Raw genomic sequence first — 17397 nt, forward strand, 5'->3', positions numbered from 1 at the left:
TTAACTCATTGGCCTTGCAATGTAACATGTATGGTTAGTATTCCTCTTAAGAGTTTAGTCAGCCTAATATTCCAATCACAAGGCTAATTTTCAGGTTGTTTGGCTCATATTAGCATAAAGGCACAATTTCGTAAAGATGAAGATCCTCTCCGATACTAGAAAGACTAGTACTGGATGGGAATTGCAATACAAGGCAAAAAAAACATTTTAACGACCATGATTTACATGAATGATGATTATAGCCAAATAATAAGAGCCCATAAAAAGATAAAAAGTTCAGAAAAAACCAGCTTCTAAGTAATAAGATATACTCCATATATGCACATATAAAGTGAAGAATAAGCAGGCAAAAATATCAATTGATTTTCTCATCAAAAGTCAGGTTTGAGTCTTTTAATTGGAGGCCTTTGCACTGTTGCAAGGAGCTCTGTGAGTTCCTTAACATGACTATTCATACCCTTAAATGAATAAGCTTTAATCATGGTTCTATATGTAATAAGATCAGGTTTGCAACCTCTCTGTTCCATCATCTCAAGCACTCCCTTCATCTCAGCCAAACACCCTAACCTCCCATAAGCATCCACCAAACAGTTGAAGAATACGGTATCCAATAATATATCCGAGTTCTCAACAAAACGCAGGATGCCGCCAATTTTTTCAGGTTTACCAGCATGTGCATAAGTCCTCACAAGTGAGCAAAGTGTAACACAACTTGGTTTTATCCGTTCTGACCGCATTAGTCTGAACAAATACTCCATCTGTTTGAGATCCCCGGCCTTCCCAAAAGCATCAATTACAATATTGTAGGTTACAATTGTCCAAGAGTAATGGTATTTCTGCATGTATTCCATCACGGCACTCATTTTCATGTAATCCTCAGCCTTGCCGTAGGAATCCAAGAGAATGTTGAAAGTCTGAACATTAGGCTGGATGCCAGCACTTTGAAACTTATCATAACACCTCTCCATTGTTTCTATTTGCCCGATGTAGCCGAAGGCCCTCAGTGTTGAATTCATGGTCCATACATCAGGCTGGCAATTCCGGTCAGCGAGCATTTCCACAAGTGTAGATTCCATTTCTGAAAACCTTTGAAGAACAAGAAAATCAGATTATAGAGTTGCAAATGCGCACTATTATATCATATGCTGCAGCTGGTTGCGAAAATAAAAAATACAAGCAAATGAGCTATAAATAAATAAAAACAAGCACAGTGACAGTACTCATTTACGGCAATCATAAAGATTATTCGGCTTCCATTTGTCTGGCTATCTTTACCTTGCCTTTTAAAAAGATAGAACCTCTTGTGAATGTTAAGATCCTACTAAAAATTTCTCAGCTTTCGTTGCATTGTTTGCTTGTATCTGGAGTAGAGTCCAATAAAAAGTAGGTAGTTGATAAAATTCACTTTTCAAATTCTCTCAGCAACCAGATCAACACGTAGTACATTTAAAAGGTAAAAATATACAGATAAACACTTTACCTCTTTGCCTTCCCATAAGCATCAATAAGGGTATTGTATGTAACTGTGTTGGGTTTGATTCCATGATCGGTCATGTCAGATAAAAGACCGTTAACTTTGTCAAAAGCGAAAACCTGCAAGCAAGATTTTATGAGGATTGAATAAGTCTGGACATCTGGCTCACAACCAGGTAAAGTCTTCATTTCCTCGAGAAGAGAGAATGCTTTGTCCAAGCGACCACTCCTGCTGTAGGCAGATAACAATGCAGTGTATGGTTCACAGTCCAAAACACAACCCTCATCAACCATAGCTTGAAAGAGTTCATTAGCTTTCTCAGGTTGCTTACATTTTCCGAGCATGACTATTAACTTGACGTACATGCCAGTGTTAGGTCTGTACCACAGCTGTTCACGCATCAGTTCAAAAACCTGAAACCATGACAACATGACTTCCGTATGATTCTTCCTATGAAGAAGAAAGTTTCATAAGGGTGTGTGTGTGTGTGTGTGTGTGTGGCAGGGGCAGAACAAACACATTTCAGCCGTTGTTTTGAAATTCATATAACTGTTTAAATTTCAATATATGCACATGAGTTCCTAAATTAATTAGTTTCTCGGTACAGTAAATCCTTAAGTAACAGAGAATAACACTTTCTACAACAATTTAACTCTTCTTCCTCTTGTGACATTTTCAGAACACAATTAAGAACATGGTTGTGGATTTTTACTTGGAATATTCATCTTCCATGATTAAGACCATGGTTACCAAATAATAACTGAAATGGCAAGGTTGAAACCCTACATAAATCACACAAGGCCTTAAAAAAATTAACGTACATATGTCTTCCTATCTCAACCAAACCACCTTACAATCCTATACACTCCACATTCATTCAAACAAACAAAAAACCGACCTTGTGAGCAGAATCCTACATCCCACCCCCCCACAATCGGAAGCTCCCCCATTCTACATCAACTTCCACCTCACTCATACACACAAATAGTGCACAACAAGACACCATATAATGAGTTTTGGTGCACCGGTATAATGCATTTTCTTGTTTTGGGGCTAGATTCCTACAAAACAACGATTTTTCCATGGTATGGGGGAAAAGCACTTAAAACGGCGTAGAGTTGTGAACTCTTCCAATTCTAACCGAGTTTGTCCAAGTCTACCCAAGTTCACCAAGAAATAAGTCTTGGTGAAAGTTAGCTTGTTTCTTCCACCTAAACTTCTATGCTCGGCTGATTCTACAAGTACAACACCCCATTTTGACAACCATACTCAAAACGAACTCCAAATTCACATTCATCCTAACGAACAATGAGTGAAGTAGCAACTAAGTCCCTGAACTTACTCTCTACTACAAGTCAGTCCCTATATTTATTTAATTATCCATATGAATTAGTCCCTGAATTTATTTAATATCATTATGTATACAAGTTAGTTCATAAATTTACAAAACTCTAGTAATTAGAGTCCCCAGATATGAAATGTGAGCCTTCCAATTCAAACCCGAAAATGGCATCTCTATTCCTCTCCCTCCCTTTAAATTATATTAAAGACGGTGAGTTTGGTGCAACGGCAGGTAGACATCTTATGTCCCAAAAACTGTATCAACAGCTTATGATTGGTCAGAAAAATAATTAATTATTAAATTTTTAACTTAAATACATTTTTTCAATCGATCACCAACTGACACATGACACACTTTGTGAACAGCAGATGTCTCATAAGGGTAAGGTTGTATCTTAGTGACCATGAGGTCAAAAGTTCAAATTCTGGAAACAGTCTATCTGCTTGTTGTCGACAAGGCTGCATACATCTATCTTTCTCAGACTCCACTAACCGAGAGCATCGTGTACTGAACCACCCATTAGTAAGTTGGTAGTAAAAAACATACCTTTAGAGCAGATTCCCAGCGCAGAGCAGTGATTCTTTCATGAAGAGCTTCAAGAACAGTTCTAGGAAGAAGTTTCTTAGAATTAATGGAACCTTTTTTCCTATTCCTCTTATCAATAATGGCTTTAGTAGCTTCTCTACGAAGTATAACAGAAACTGCTTTATGAGATGCAATCTTTCTATTAACCATTTCCTTCCTCTCTTTGTATTCCTTCGCCTTTTGTTTCTCCAATTCCTTTGTTATCCTTCGCGTGCGTTCATCGATGGAGGAAGAGGGAGAAGAAGAAGATGAAGAATGAGATGGGTCGGATTCGGTTTGGGTTGAGACGTGGATTCGGAATGAAGTGGGTCGACGAGTGGTGGTGGGTGGTCGGAAAGGGGGAGGAGTGGTGGTGGTGGTGGAGAGTGAAGCCATTGGTTTTTGTTTGGTCCACCGTAAAGGAATGAAGATTATATTAACTATTTTATTTTGTTAAGTACTTAAGAATGGGTTGGGATAGAAGTGATGGACTAAAAATGTCAAATATTCGATTTCTCTAAATGTTATTTGATGACGGATTGTCATTTGAAGGGATGAGTTCTTTATCCAAAAAGGAAGTAATATTATTTGTTGTATAAAAAGAATAAGAATGAAAGTTTAAGTATTTAGAAAAAGTATTAGTTACAAATGTAAATTCTTAATATCATTTTGAGTGTTGCTTGAAATTATGGAGTTTGTCACTTACTGTAACTGCAATATTGTGATTGTGATTGTTTCATTTCGGTTATTCGGTCGACCTAATTGTTCGGGATGGACTCCCATTTAGTCAAGCAAAGATCGGGCATAATCGATCAAAGGACTTAGTCGGAATTATTCTCTTCATATTGTACATCCTAGGTCAGGGTTAAGACTACTTCCTATCTGATACGTCGCCCACAATGCAATGTCATGCCATCTGCAACCCACCTACCACTGCCAACACGACAAGGACAGACTACAATACGACTGTTAGACCTACCACAAGTTACAAGTCAACTATGCACAGAGCACGACTCTGTCAAAGCATCCCGACATGCCAGAATGGTCGGTCAGGCCAACAATGCCCTCCAGAGTTACGTCATCCACCTCAACCACTATAAATAGGGGTCTCCCCAGAGAGGAAGTATTATTGAATTCTCTTATCACTGTCATTATTAATCAATTTATGTGAATGATGTTTGATGGGAGGAATTGTCATAAATTTCGAAAATGATTAGTTCATTATCCAAAAAAGAAATAATAACATTAGTTATACAAAAAATAAAAATAGAAGTTTAAGTATTCAGAAAAGGTCTTTAAAAAGTATTGGTTACAAATATAATTTTACATGTTTTTTTATTCCTTAATATCTTTTTGAGTATTGTTTGAAATTATGGAATCAGTCACTTATTTTATACAATATTGTGATTGTGATGATAAATGCAACCATATGTTATCGCAATTGCACTATGATGCTAACTCATAATCACGTGACCGTATTGAATCACAATGCAATCATATTGAACCACCACATCAAATCAATAATATTTTTTATTATAAAAAATTCAAACTACAATTGCAATATACAACACAACAGCCACAATGATAATAACAAGAACTGTGAAATCATGAGCTACATGGAAAGTGAGAGCTTAAAATAGAGAATGGAAAAGTGAGATGCTCTAAAGAGAGTGAAATGTCACAAACCCCTAATAAGAAGTTACAAGTTAATAATGGCAAAAGGGTAATTTTATGGTAAACAAAAGAGTAAAATTGTTATTACATGTTGCATTTTGTGTGTTAATGTATCTCACTCGCAGGATCCTTACTCCTTTAATACAATGTTAAAAAACAAGAACAAAAAACATTGCATTTTATACACAATGTATGTTGAAAAACCTCTAAGTACAAGAACAAATCTAATGTAAAACTATACTCTAATAACTAATCATTAACTAGGCCTTTCTTTGCATTCTTATGTTGTTGAACAACCAAAACTGAGCCATGAATTTCAAAGTCTGAAGAAGCTAATACATCACCAACAGTTCCAAGTTCAGGACACTCTTCCCAATCACTCATACCAATTGTCAATGAACAATGTCCTCTACCACCTTTTCCAACTATAAACAATGAATATAAGTCTCCAATCTCTTTTAAACATTCCACTGTTTGTGCTCCATTACTCACAAACTTTTCCATATATCCAACTTGACCTGAAGCCACATACCTGTTATAGAAATCAACCATATATGCATTATCGACCGCGTTCACGGTCTCTTCCCCTGACAATGACATCAAGATTTCGTTGTCATCGGATTCTCCGCTTTTGATATGTTCGCTCTGAGGTAAAGAGGAGTTCAGTAGGAATCTGATGATTGTTAAGTTAACTCGTGGATTTTTCGAGATGCGTAGGCTCCAAGCAAGAGCCTCGCGATCATCTGATCCTCCAAAGAAAAGTGTCGCGACGTTTTTTATGGTTTCTGAGGCCACTAGGCTTGAGAAACCAGGGACTTTAGAAAGTCCTCTTTCTACGATGACACCAACAGAACATGGCGCATACCGAAGAACCTTCTGATTAGTCTTCCTTATACCTTCCTTACCACATTCCAATTTTCCATCGATTCGCTGATGCTTGTGGAATGGAAGCAGAATTATCGATACTTGAAGATCTTCTGCATCATTGCAAACGTCTTCATATAAACTAGGAAAAGGAGAGACTTCCCTTCTTTGGTGGACCAAAATCTTTGTGTCTGCAGTGAAAACATCTAAAGCATTGTTAATTTCCACCACATCATTGCCACCGTAGTCCTCATCGTCGCTAATGTCCGCGTTTTCTTCTTCGTGGAATAACAAGTTAGACTTGATCTTCTTTACAAGTTCTATTAGGTGCATTAAATAAGTGGTGGATGGTGATGCTCTTGAGCCATGTATTGCTAGTACCGTGGCGAGTATGGCAGATAACTGACGAGGATCGTATACACAAGCTAGAATTCGAAGCTCATCGTCCAATTTCTGCGGTTCAATTGCAGTATGGTTGTTTGCAAACATTCTTTCTTCCCCTCTTGCTAGAAAAGCCACAATCATTCCTGATATTATTGTGTTGAGTACTATTGATACTAACAAAACATTATAAGCCTCTGTACTAAAAGTCTGCAAAATTAGTAACACAATAACCAATGAGTTATTAATACTTGTACATTATAGAATTGAGATTATAATCCTGATTAATATAATCATATCAAAAAAATGTATATACTCACAATTACTGACTTTGCTGCTGCACCAAATAATAGAACATCAGCATAACCTCTAGTGTTCAATAAGAATCCAAGAAAAATTGCTTCACTTGTCGGAATTCCGAGGTAGCGACAAATTATAAGAGTACCACTAAGCTTGCCACCAATGCTTAACAAAATCAATATGGCCATATTTGCAATTGAATCCAATCTCTTGAAGATAAATATTAAGTCACATTGTAAACCCATGTAGCCAAAGTACACTGGAAGTGCAAAGTTGTAAATAGAATAACCAAGTTTATGCAGCAATGTTCTAGCTGATTTTCCTTCCTTAGGGAATAATAAGCCAATGATAAAGCAATTGATAATACTATTATATCCACAAATTTCTACAATCATTGAGCTAACTAGAAGCAGGAACAAGATGAGTAACAATTCACAAGCCTTAAGGTACTTCTGGTTTCGGTTCCGTTTATTTAACCAAATTGCTAAGTACTTGTTTATAAAACACACCATGGAGGTCATAATAAAGCAAGTGAGACCCCTAAGTAGGTAAAACTCTCTTCTCCAATTAATTGTCACACTGAAACAGAGCAAGACACCCATTTCTGTGATCAATGCAGCAGCTACCGCGATTCGGCCTACATCGGATGCAGCAAACCTCAACTCTGATGCTAATCGAATCACCATAGGGGAGCTTGTGTATGACACCACTAGCATAATGATCACACAAAAATAAAACATGGGGCCATTGTTAGTGTCAAACTCTTGGTACAAATAAAATGAGACTGATAGACCAAAAATGGCACCCACTGATGCACCACCACATGCTACCAAGCTTACGAGTCGCAGATTGCGCATCGCAAACTGAGGATTCATCTCTAACCCGAATAAGAACATGAAAAGTATGCGGCAAAAGAAGCTCACAACTTCATAGTAATTTATGGAACTTGTAGGGAAGAATATTTTCTTTATGTAGTCAATATGAGACATTGGACCTAGTACCAGACCAGCCTGTTGAACAAAATGCACCAAGTCTTACGAATCAAACATTCCAAATCAATCAAAATAATGAGATTTAATTTTGATACATTGTCGTCTAAGAGTTAATCATACATCACCATAAGTGTCACAATCGACTAAGAGTCAAATGTTCTTAACGATGTAACAATATACGATTAATCGGTAATGTAAAAAAACACATTCGTGTAATCTGTACAACATAATTCAATCCGAAAAAAGGTTGATTGACAAAATTAAGACAAGTGGTTAAGTTTATTACCAGGATTTGTGAAATGGGTCCAGGTTGTCCTACAGTTCTAAGGACAACATTGAAGAAATGTGAGACAACAAGAATGCATGAAACTTGCATGCCTATTGAGCTTAGAGGATTAACTAAATCATTTTCACCACAAAACATTCCTGTAGTAGCATCCATTGTGCTTGCATATCCTTTGTATGTCAAAACTAAACACAATCTAGAAAGAATCAAATGTTGGTAATGAGTTTCTAACAATTCATTTACATTTGGAGATGATGCATTCTTGGAGTTTTAGATCCTATATTATTGGTGGAAGATTCTTGTAAAAACACATAAAGCTTATTTTGCTTTTTCTTCCATTTTTTTATTTTTATTCACGTTAGTTTTGCCTATACTTTAGCTTAAATGGCATGTAATAATAAAATTCATGTACAATATGTTTATATTTGGATACTTTAGCTTAAAACTAAATATAATATACAAAATGTAAGTGCATATGCATAATAAGAAAATGATAGGATTTTCTTACATTTGATATACAAATGTATATATAACAAATAGAACATATTTTTTCACATTTGACAAAACACATATACATTTGCATATTTGATGTACAATACTTTATCCAATAACGTCTATGAGCCGCCTGTTTTGCCCATTGTTGGATAGATGGACACATTTTTTATGTCATGTCACCCAATAAGTGTGAGCAGACGGGTGAGCCCTATAAGCTTTGCCCAATTGCCAATGGTAGTTCCTCTCAGTGCTTTCCTCCAAATTGCTCATTTAGATAATACTAAAACCAACTATATGTTGGTCTAATGATATAAACTCATCATATCGCATTATACATATGGTATTAAGTCAAAAATTAAATGTTTGATTCTTAGGAGTAACACTTATTGAGACTTGAGAGAAACAACCACATATCCCAAAAAGAATTAGTATTTTACAAATAAGATCGAGATATATATTTGGTTATAAGAAAAAAGATAATATAAAATATATAATAGTGAAGAAAAACCCAATTATACAAGTTAAATTATGTGAAGTTTTATATTGATAATAATTTTTTTTTGCAAAATATGAAATATATCGATCTATCTATACATTAATAATTATATATCATGTTGATCATTTTGTTTCAAATTTAAGAAAAAATTAATATTAATAAATATATTATCAAATAACTTCAATTTTCATATATTTTAAATATATATGTTGATATAAATGAATCACTAAAAAATGTTAATCTTTATGGATTCTTTAAAAAATGTTGATAATTCATGAACAAGTTCTTTAATCTTATGTTCCCTCCTCATTCTCTCAGAATTCGAAGTGAAAAATATGTACGTAAGAGACTAAGAGAACTAAAGATGAAGTGTGTATGAATTGAAGTGGAATGATGTATGAATGAAGGGGTGAGAACCTCGAATTTTAGTTGGGGTGCCCAACCTAGTTTGGAGCATTCAACGTCTCACTTTACCCTTCAAAGGGGATTTCCCCTTGTGAGCCAACTTGCATGTTATGCCATTTTATGACATGTTGACTGTTTGGCATAATCATTGCTCTAGTTTGGCTTGTCTGCTATGCCATGGTGCCCAACTGGTGCTTGTGGGGCACCCAGCTGGTTTTTCCCTCATGGGAGAACCAAGCCAAGATGTTTAGTCATACCATGCCCAACACCCAGAATATCACGCCCATCATGGTTGATCTACCTTGACACAACTTTTGATTTCTTGCACTTTTGGTTTACTCAATGTACAATTTATTTAAAATAGTATGTAATAAGTTAGGTTTTTAACATGAATCATCAAAATAAGTGTCTTAAAATGTATTATAAATTAAGGTTAATTTGGCACTCATCATCTCTTAATAGAAGACTTCGAGGACACACTTCTTATCCATCAGAGTTTGAACCTCAATCCAAGCCCCCAAGGTCGACGACCATTTTAGCCAGTTAGCGTGAAACTCGATGATATATAGGTTCTTTGAGGCATGATACATCTCCTCAACATGATTCTCAGTGACAACAGTCGCCTCCTGTTGATCGGCTTCCAGTTTATTAGTTAGCTCTAAGATCTGCTCCCCCTCATAACACAACCAGCCTTCTAACCCCTTCATTTTCTCATCATGCTTGGCCTGCAATTACTTCAACTAGAGACATTGTCTATCCACACCTGATCCATGGTCGTCTTTGGCCAAGTGTCAAGGACCCTATAAGACTCCAAGAACTTCATAACTAAAGCGAACATCACCTCCCACTACTTGACTTGCTTCACCAACACCCACACAAATATCTTCTCGGACGAAAAGTCAGAATCCATCACAATGACTTGCACAATAGCCCAAACAGTCCAAAACCAGAAATCTATTGGGACGATAGATCCGCTCTCTCTGAAGATCTTGGGGCCTTCCCCTTGACAAATCCCTCATGTCTCCCACGAACCACCCGAATAAGGACCATCAACGACAACAGGAACATATGAGTTTCGAGCAACAAGTAGAGTTGATCAACAAGATAACCCGAGCCCTTTTGAGAAGAGGGTCGAGGAGAGCTTCAATCTACATGGAACTGGTAAGGTCAAAGGATGGGTAATGGCTCGAAGCATCTTCCTCAAGTCCTTTCTTCCAAACATATTTACTCAAAAGAAAAAGAAGCATGGTCAAAAAAATGCCTAAGGGATAGAGTGTAAACATGTGGGAGAAAGAAACATACTTATATCTTGTCGAAAAGCATGATTGCCACCAATTAGGGCTTCACAAGAAAGGACGACACCCTCATTTACCTAAATCCTTATTTTCTCGACAATCATATTCTCTCGATTGGTTAGGTCACCATCCTCGTAGTATACTTCTTATAATAGGTACATGTTATAACAATGAAGTTGAACCCAATTTATAGTCTTGGTCTCTTACCACATTCCAATCCTACGCAATGTGTGACTTTATTAATAATATATTTAAGCATCTCTGACAATCTCTACTTTGATTGAAATAGAAGAACATTACAGTCCTTAGGAAACCAATGCAACAATCTCCACCTTAACGAATATGTGGTTCACCTTGCTCAATATGTAACTCTCTAACAATTCTTCTACATCATAGCATATCTCTTTCAACATAAGTCTTTCTAAGTATCCTTGATGATGTAATTAAGAACCTATCTCTCTAAACTTGTAATGTAATGTCTCATACCATTGTCTAACAAAACACACTGTATAGCTCTTTGTTGCTAGGTAATCTTTCGATACTATGGAACATGTACACCAAAGTTCACCCAACAACTATCCTCTTCATTGCTCAGCCCAACTGAACATTGTGCTTCCTTGGAAAGTTTCAACCACTACTACCATTGTCTACTCCGATAATCATAGTTCAAAATAACTTATATAATCCATCATAAGAAGTATACCCACAATACACACTTTATGTCAATGTCAATCAATGCATGTGTCATACCCTTGTGTCTAGCTAATGCCTATGTGACACTCTATATATCTACCAATATATGTGTTACATCTTGTATCCAAGTCAATGCCTGTATTACACCTTGCGTCAAAGTCAGCCATCACGTATGTACTTTTGTAGATACACTGCCAATTAATATCTTTCACCATGACATTGCGGACACGCCATTAGGAAACTCCACATCTCATCTAAAATGAGATCATCCTGTCCAACATATAGAGAGAATATCCTATCATAAAGCCCAACTTAGCACCTGAGTCCCTATTTTCTGCTTGGCCAAAATCTAATACATGAAGAGCTTTGGATCCAACATAGTTGTGATCCCCACCAAAGTCTAGCCATGTTTCCTTCTCTTCAACCTTTATCATAACTTATCCAACTAACATATCATTCACCATCTTTTATTAGATTCATTGCCTGAGTTAAGAGTCATCCACCAACTAGCTCTAATATCAACACGTCATTCACCTTCCATTATTAGTTGTGATTGTTGTCTAGTGTTGGCCACAAACAATCAAATAAATGATATAATAAACGAAAGAAAAGAATATAATATAATATGTTATTGAGATTCAGCCAATTATGCATACATTCTTGAGAGCGTTGAGCGGCTACTTATATATTATCATAAAATAAGGATTACAAACTTTAGTATACCCATTGACCCAATTTGTGTTTATAATTGATGCACGATATAATAAGAAAATTAAACTCAGTCTCTCACCTCCATTTCAACTCTAATCAATTTGTGACTTCATATAAGTATATTTTAAGTGTCTCCATCAATAATCTATTAGATTCAATTATCTATTCTTTTTCAATGTGGAATTCCTTTTACCCCTCACTTGATATCCTAACACAATCATAAAGTACATCATAAATGCATCCTATCTTCTTTATCCTAACCAATGTACATATAAAAATCATATGCGTAATAAAAGCATAGTTAAAAATAAAAATAAAACCGGTACTCTTTTTTAAACACAATAGAAAAGACTTTGCAATTAAATAGTACACCCAGCATGAACCATGACACTAATCTATTGATATTTTGAAAAAACACAAATTTATATTTTACTTTTTAATTATATCATTATTTGTTACTCCTATTTATCACCCCATACTTTTTCATTTCTTTTAAATTCAGTTTCTAATATACATTAAATGATTATTTCAGTCCAATTGTATTTAAGATTTACATCATTTATTGACCTTTTGAATTGTGTGCATAACTTTGTTGTAATAAACGAGGTGATGTATTATCTTAGACAATCTTCATTGCAAATTGTACAAATTTAAGATTTTCTGAAACAGGAATGTTTGCCATATAATAGGAAGAGAAGAAAGGGTCATTACAAGATGTTACACACAAATTATATTTTAGATAAACATATAGGTCAATGTGACTAAAAAGTAGAGATAAATGCCCAATGACAAACATCAAGTTAATTGTTCCTTTATCTCAAATATCAGATATATAAATGACTCTAAACATAAACCGAAAGAGAAAATAAATGTATGGACTAAGTTTTATACATTGTCACTGCATCATTTATCCTTTATGTTTAATCATCATTGACTCTTCCCAAAATGTAGTACAAACGAATGGTGGATATTATATTGATTGTGTACAAATCTTTGTACCGACATTGCACAGATATTAAATCAAACAAAAAAAAACCCTTGTACGCCAAAGTTGTATTCACGCCAACATAAACAGTCCAAAGTCAATGGTTTGAAACCCATAACCTGGACTCCACAAAAATGTCAATTTATTTGTTCCTTTTACTCGACATGAAACAAATACATGACTGGTAATGTTCCTTGACATGAATATATTATTGTTACCATAAACCATCATCATAAATAAAGATAAAAATACAAAAACTTCCACCCCTATCATCAATTACCAAGCATGTTCATACCAACAACTTTCACTACAATTCATAGAGGATTTTGCAGGCTGCGTATAATATTTTTGAACACTGCTGCACAAATGCAAATAGGATTATTGAGTAGACACTCATTGTGATGATATCTCAATCATCAAAAACAGCATGAATTTGACTGTCCAAAAAATTTCACATCAACTAAGTCTTTCAATAATAGAAAATAACATCAATTTGGTCCCTCAATAAACAGTTCAATCAAGTGTTCATGTGATCTACAACAGACCCACAAATCTATTTTGATATCACTATGCATGCTCAAGGGACTAAATCAATGTAAACATTATTTGATCATCAAATTGATAGCACTATGGATGTTTTCTCTACATACCATTCAGATACAATAAGATAGGGAAGACATCACAAGATCATCACACAATGCTTGTATTCCAAATAAACATAGAAGTCAATATGATTCAGCAGCCAAAATCAATACATTTGAACAAAACATGGCACATTTATTTCAAGTGACATTTTCTGATCAACTTATACGGATTCAGAACTGAAAAAACTTAGACCAAAATATGCAATACAAACATTTCCATGTCCATCATCAACACCAAATCAATCATGCTTGCCTATTTTTTGCTTCCACCACCACTTGCATTACTCCCTCCGGCAGCCTGGGCTGCTTTCTTCGCCGTCTTCTCCTGCAACGCCTTCGCATCTCTGTCGATAAAAAAACATTACAAAATTGCATGAAAACAAACAAAATAATGGGCAAAGATTTAAACATAGAATAAAAATAAAAAATTGAAACATAGAAAAAAAAAACATTAACAGAACCTTTCCCTGCGTTGTTCAGGGGTAAGCCCATCATCCTTTAGTTTCCCTTTAGCATTTCTAGCTTGAGCTCTTTCCCTATCTTTTTCTCTCTGGTTACCGCGTTCACTTGAAGTTAAATCCAAACAATACAAAATTTGATTCACAAAAAAAAACTATAATCCAATAACAAATTTTGAAATTTTGCATAATTACACGCAAAAATTGAATCTTTCTCTTGTTTTCTTCTCCATGGATCCAAACTGAATGAAATTCATACGATCCAATAAGAAAATAATGAAAACTTTCGAATTTTATAACTTTCAAAAGCAAAAAATGAAGCGAAACCCTAAATCGAGAACAAATTGTAAAATACAAAAGGATATGAGTCATAATTGTTGATTGATTCTTGGATAACGAAAGGAGATCGAAGAGGAATGAGAAGCCCTAAAAAAATTGAAATCGAAAAATTATAAAATAAATTAAAGAGATTAAAAATAAAATAAAAAGGGGTGAAAAACGTACCTGAACAAGAGAAGAGAAAAGAAAGAAAGGATGAGAGAATAGAAAAAGAAGAGAGGTGGTGGAATATAAGTGGACTTTATGGGCTCTAGAACTCTATTTGTCAACTTGGGTCTTCTGGACCGGTTCGAGTTAGCCCACATTTAATTCGGGCTAAAATATGTCACTCAAATGGTAGCTTAGATCACTCGTCTCTATTTCTATTCATTTATGTCTGATTCAATGAAAAAATAACACTTAATTAAAATGAGAAATTCTAAAAACATAAAATAATATGTTTATATTACTTTAATAAAACGTATTGATTATGGATATTGAGACAAACTCATTTTCAGATAGGTGATCATCATTTGTACTATGAGGTGTGTTAAAAAAATGAACTTAAAAATTTATTATTAAGTATTTTTCTAACCAATCACAACTCATGATATAAGAAGGAAATATTATTGTGGAATAGAAGATGTGATGAGTAAGTGTATATAACATTCTATTAAATAAAAGAACATGATAAATATCAATTATAAAGTTTTTGTAAATTATTGGGTTTGATAGATCTCATTGTATGGAAACCACATCCATGTATGTAGGTCAAGATTCTACCTTGCATTAGACATAAAACTTGTATTGACAATCAATAATATAAACAAAAAATTCAATTCTCGAAATGATCAAAAATTAGAATCTTACCTTTTCTACACAATATTGTTGGCTCGTGTACAAAGTTGAAATTAATCTAAAAAATTGATTAAGTGACTATAGGATAGAGTATTCTACAAATTGTTGTATACCAAATTTTTTGATAACCCAAACCAGGATGAGTAAAAACATGGTTTAAACAAAAATGTTTAAAACAACATATATACCTGGCCCATTTTGATAAGTCTCGAACCAAATAAATATGACAAAAAATACACACTTGGTCCATTATTACAAAAAATACACACTTGGTCCATTATTATAAAAAATACATTCTTTGAAATGGGTACAAGAAAATCCAATATTTAACCAATAAATTAGATTAACAAAAGATACTTATGATTTAGAAGAAACAAAATATTTTTCATGCCTAAATATACAAAACATCACTTAAGCTAAACCTTGGAGTAATATTAAACTTGATCGACATTTTTAACCTTAAAAATGAAAAGTATTATTTTAGAATGTCATTCACTACATCCATTATCTTTATTGCTTTGTTTTTAAAGGGTTTTTAAAAATTAAAGAGATGATGAATTTAAAGTTGAATATTTTTTTTAGTTATTTTAAGAATATCTTATCTCAACTTTTAAAACAATATAACAAAATTCCAATTTTTCATTTTTAAAATGTATAACCTCACTACCACCACATATTGATAGTCATCACACACACTCCACCTTGTTGAGATGTATGTGCCTCTCATATACTACTTGGAGAGCAAGTTAGTAAAACTTGGCCTCCAAGATATTCAAGTTTGGCTTCCAAATTTCTAAGGATCTTCTTCTACTATAAAAGAACAATAGTTGTGGCATATTTATTCATCATAAAATCTTCATAGCAACATCAACAAAAACACAAGAATCTGAGTATATTTTGGTGAGAATTTTTGTTCTATTTGATAGAGTGTTTTTGAGAGAAAATATTATTTACTGTCCTCATCATTATAAGAAGATTTATTGTACTCTCCTTTTTTCATAGTGGAACTTTGCTCGTGATTTTTAATTATCACAATGAAGGGTTTTTCCACGTTAAATCTTGTGTGTTATTTTTCTTGGTTCTTTATTAGATTATCTTTTGTTCTCAATTGATCTGAACATGTACTTCCGTATTGCGCTCTATTCCTAACACAATTATTATCACCAATAATCATCACCATCCCAATAACGATAATGAAATAACAAACAATAGGTCAAATAATGAATCAAATCAACTTAACATTCATGAGAAATTTAACTTATTATTTAGGTCAATAAACTTGATTCATAAACCAAATGAGTTAAACTTAAGATAAAAATCAATCTTTTTAAATATATAAATGAGTTGAGCTTGAGTCAAATAAGTTTGACACGATTAAACATATATGTATATATATACACAAATTTGCTAACATGTATAAAGTAAGATTTTAGAATAAGTAGGTTAGTGTTGTACACCAAAATTTTGAACAAAAATAACTTGTATGCTTTAGTTGTAATAGGTTTTAGTAATGAGTGTGTTTTCATAATTTGCATTAACAAACCAAAAAATCTACCCTAATTCTTATGGTATACTCTAATTCAATGTATATGTATGAATATTATTTTCTAGAAATATTTGTCTGGCTTAACATATATAACAGAAATATTTATCCTCTAATGTAAAATTTAGTGTAAAATTTAGCCCTAAGTTTTTTAGACAAAATTCCATAAAATATGGGAGACTTGTGTTTCTCCATAAAACTCGTTTCTGTGTCAAAATCCAACCCTCTCTTCTATAACTTCTCTCTTTCTATGATTCTTTATCATTTCTTTTTCATCTTGTTCACATCATTAAGCACCCATTATTGCATTCTCATGTTTTACATAAGGTGACAAATTCAGAGGATCCTTGCATTTTTTCATGTCCTTTAATAAGGACTGTGTCACCAGCAATGAATTCACTCTATATATTTTATTAATTTATTCTGTTATGATTATTTTATATTTTATAGATGAGTAATTATTTCTTGGCTTATGCAGAAACAAGTTCAACATAGCAAAACTCTGATCATATAATAAACCTGTGACCTTCCTCAATCTTTTCAGGGACCAAAGGTATCCATGCATATATACATACATATATATATATATATACATACATATATATATATATATATATAT

General features: G+C 33.9%; 3 protein-coding genes across 3 annotated transcripts; all 3 read right to left on the reverse strand.

Annotated features, from left to right (window-relative positions):
• On the reverse strand, positions 285–3821 carry LOC109361309 (pentatricopeptide repeat-containing protein At5g48730, chloroplastic). Its single transcript, XM_019606749.1, has 3 exons — positions 3363–3821; positions 1481–1887; positions 285–1086 (listed from the first exon to the last, which is right to left on the reverse strand). The coding sequence occupies exons 1-3, from the start codon at positions 3774–3776 to the stop codon at positions 372–374; spliced, it is 1536 nt and encodes a 511-aa protein (XP_019462294.1). The 5' UTR covers positions 3777–3821; the 3' UTR covers positions 285–371.
• LOC109359500 (cation/H(+) antiporter 1-like) lies at positions 5199–8217 on the reverse strand. The gene is made up of 3 exons (XM_019604191.1): positions 7878–8217; positions 6620–7609; positions 5199–6509 (listed from the first exon to the last, which is right to left on the reverse strand). Exons 1-3 carry the CDS (start codon positions 8031–8033, stop codon positions 5304–5306), a joined length of 2352 nt encoding a protein of 783 aa, XP_019459736.1. The 5' UTR covers positions 8034–8217; the 3' UTR covers positions 5199–5303.
• Positions 13634–14668, reverse strand: LOC109359185 (small EDRK-rich factor 2). Its single transcript, XM_019603755.1, has 4 exons — positions 14564–14668; positions 14425–14485; positions 14063–14162; positions 13634–13945 (listed from the first exon to the last, which is right to left on the reverse strand). The coding sequence occupies exons 2-4, from the start codon at positions 14429–14431 to the stop codon at positions 13855–13857; spliced, it is 198 nt and encodes a 65-aa protein (XP_019459300.1). The 5' UTR covers positions 14432–14485; positions 14564–14668; the 3' UTR covers positions 13634–13854.

This window comes from Lupinus angustifolius, chromosome LG11, assembly GCF_001865875.1.
Source record: "Lupinus angustifolius cultivar Tanjil chromosome LG11, LupAngTanjil_v1.0, whole genome shotgun sequence".
NCBI lineage: Eukaryota > Viridiplantae > Streptophyta > Magnoliopsida > Fabales > Fabaceae > Lupinus > Lupinus angustifolius.

Coding starts and splice junctions, on each gene's coding strand:
- LOC109361309 (XM_019606749.1), bottom strand. CDS start 3,776: ATGGCTTCACTCTCCACCACCACCACCACTCCTCCCCCTTTCCGACCA. Junction 1,888..3,362: donor GCTGGGAATCTGCTCTAAAG/GTATGTTTTTTA, acceptor TCATGGTTTCAG/GTTTTTGAACTGATGCGTGA. Junction 1,087..1,480: donor GCTTATGGGAAGGCAAAGAG/GTAAAGTGTTTA, acceptor TGTTCTTCAAAG/GTTTTCAGAAATGGAATCTA.
- LOC109359500 (XM_019604191.1), bottom strand. CDS start 8,033: ATGGATGCTACTACAGGAATGTTTTGTGGTGAAAATGATTTAGTTAAT. Junction 7,610..7,877: donor GACCCATTTCACAAATCCTG/GTAATAAACTTA, acceptor TTTGTTCAACAG/GCTGGTCTGGTACTAGGTCC. Junction 6,510..6,619: donor CAGCAGCAAAGTCAGTAATT/GTGAGTATATAC, acceptor CTAATTTTGCAG/ACTTTTAGTACAGAGGCTTA.
- LOC109359185 (XM_019603755.1), bottom strand. Junction 13,946..14,062: donor CCTGAACAACGCAGGGAAAG/GTTCTGTTAATG, acceptor TTTTATCGACAG/AGATGCGAAGGCGTTGCAGG.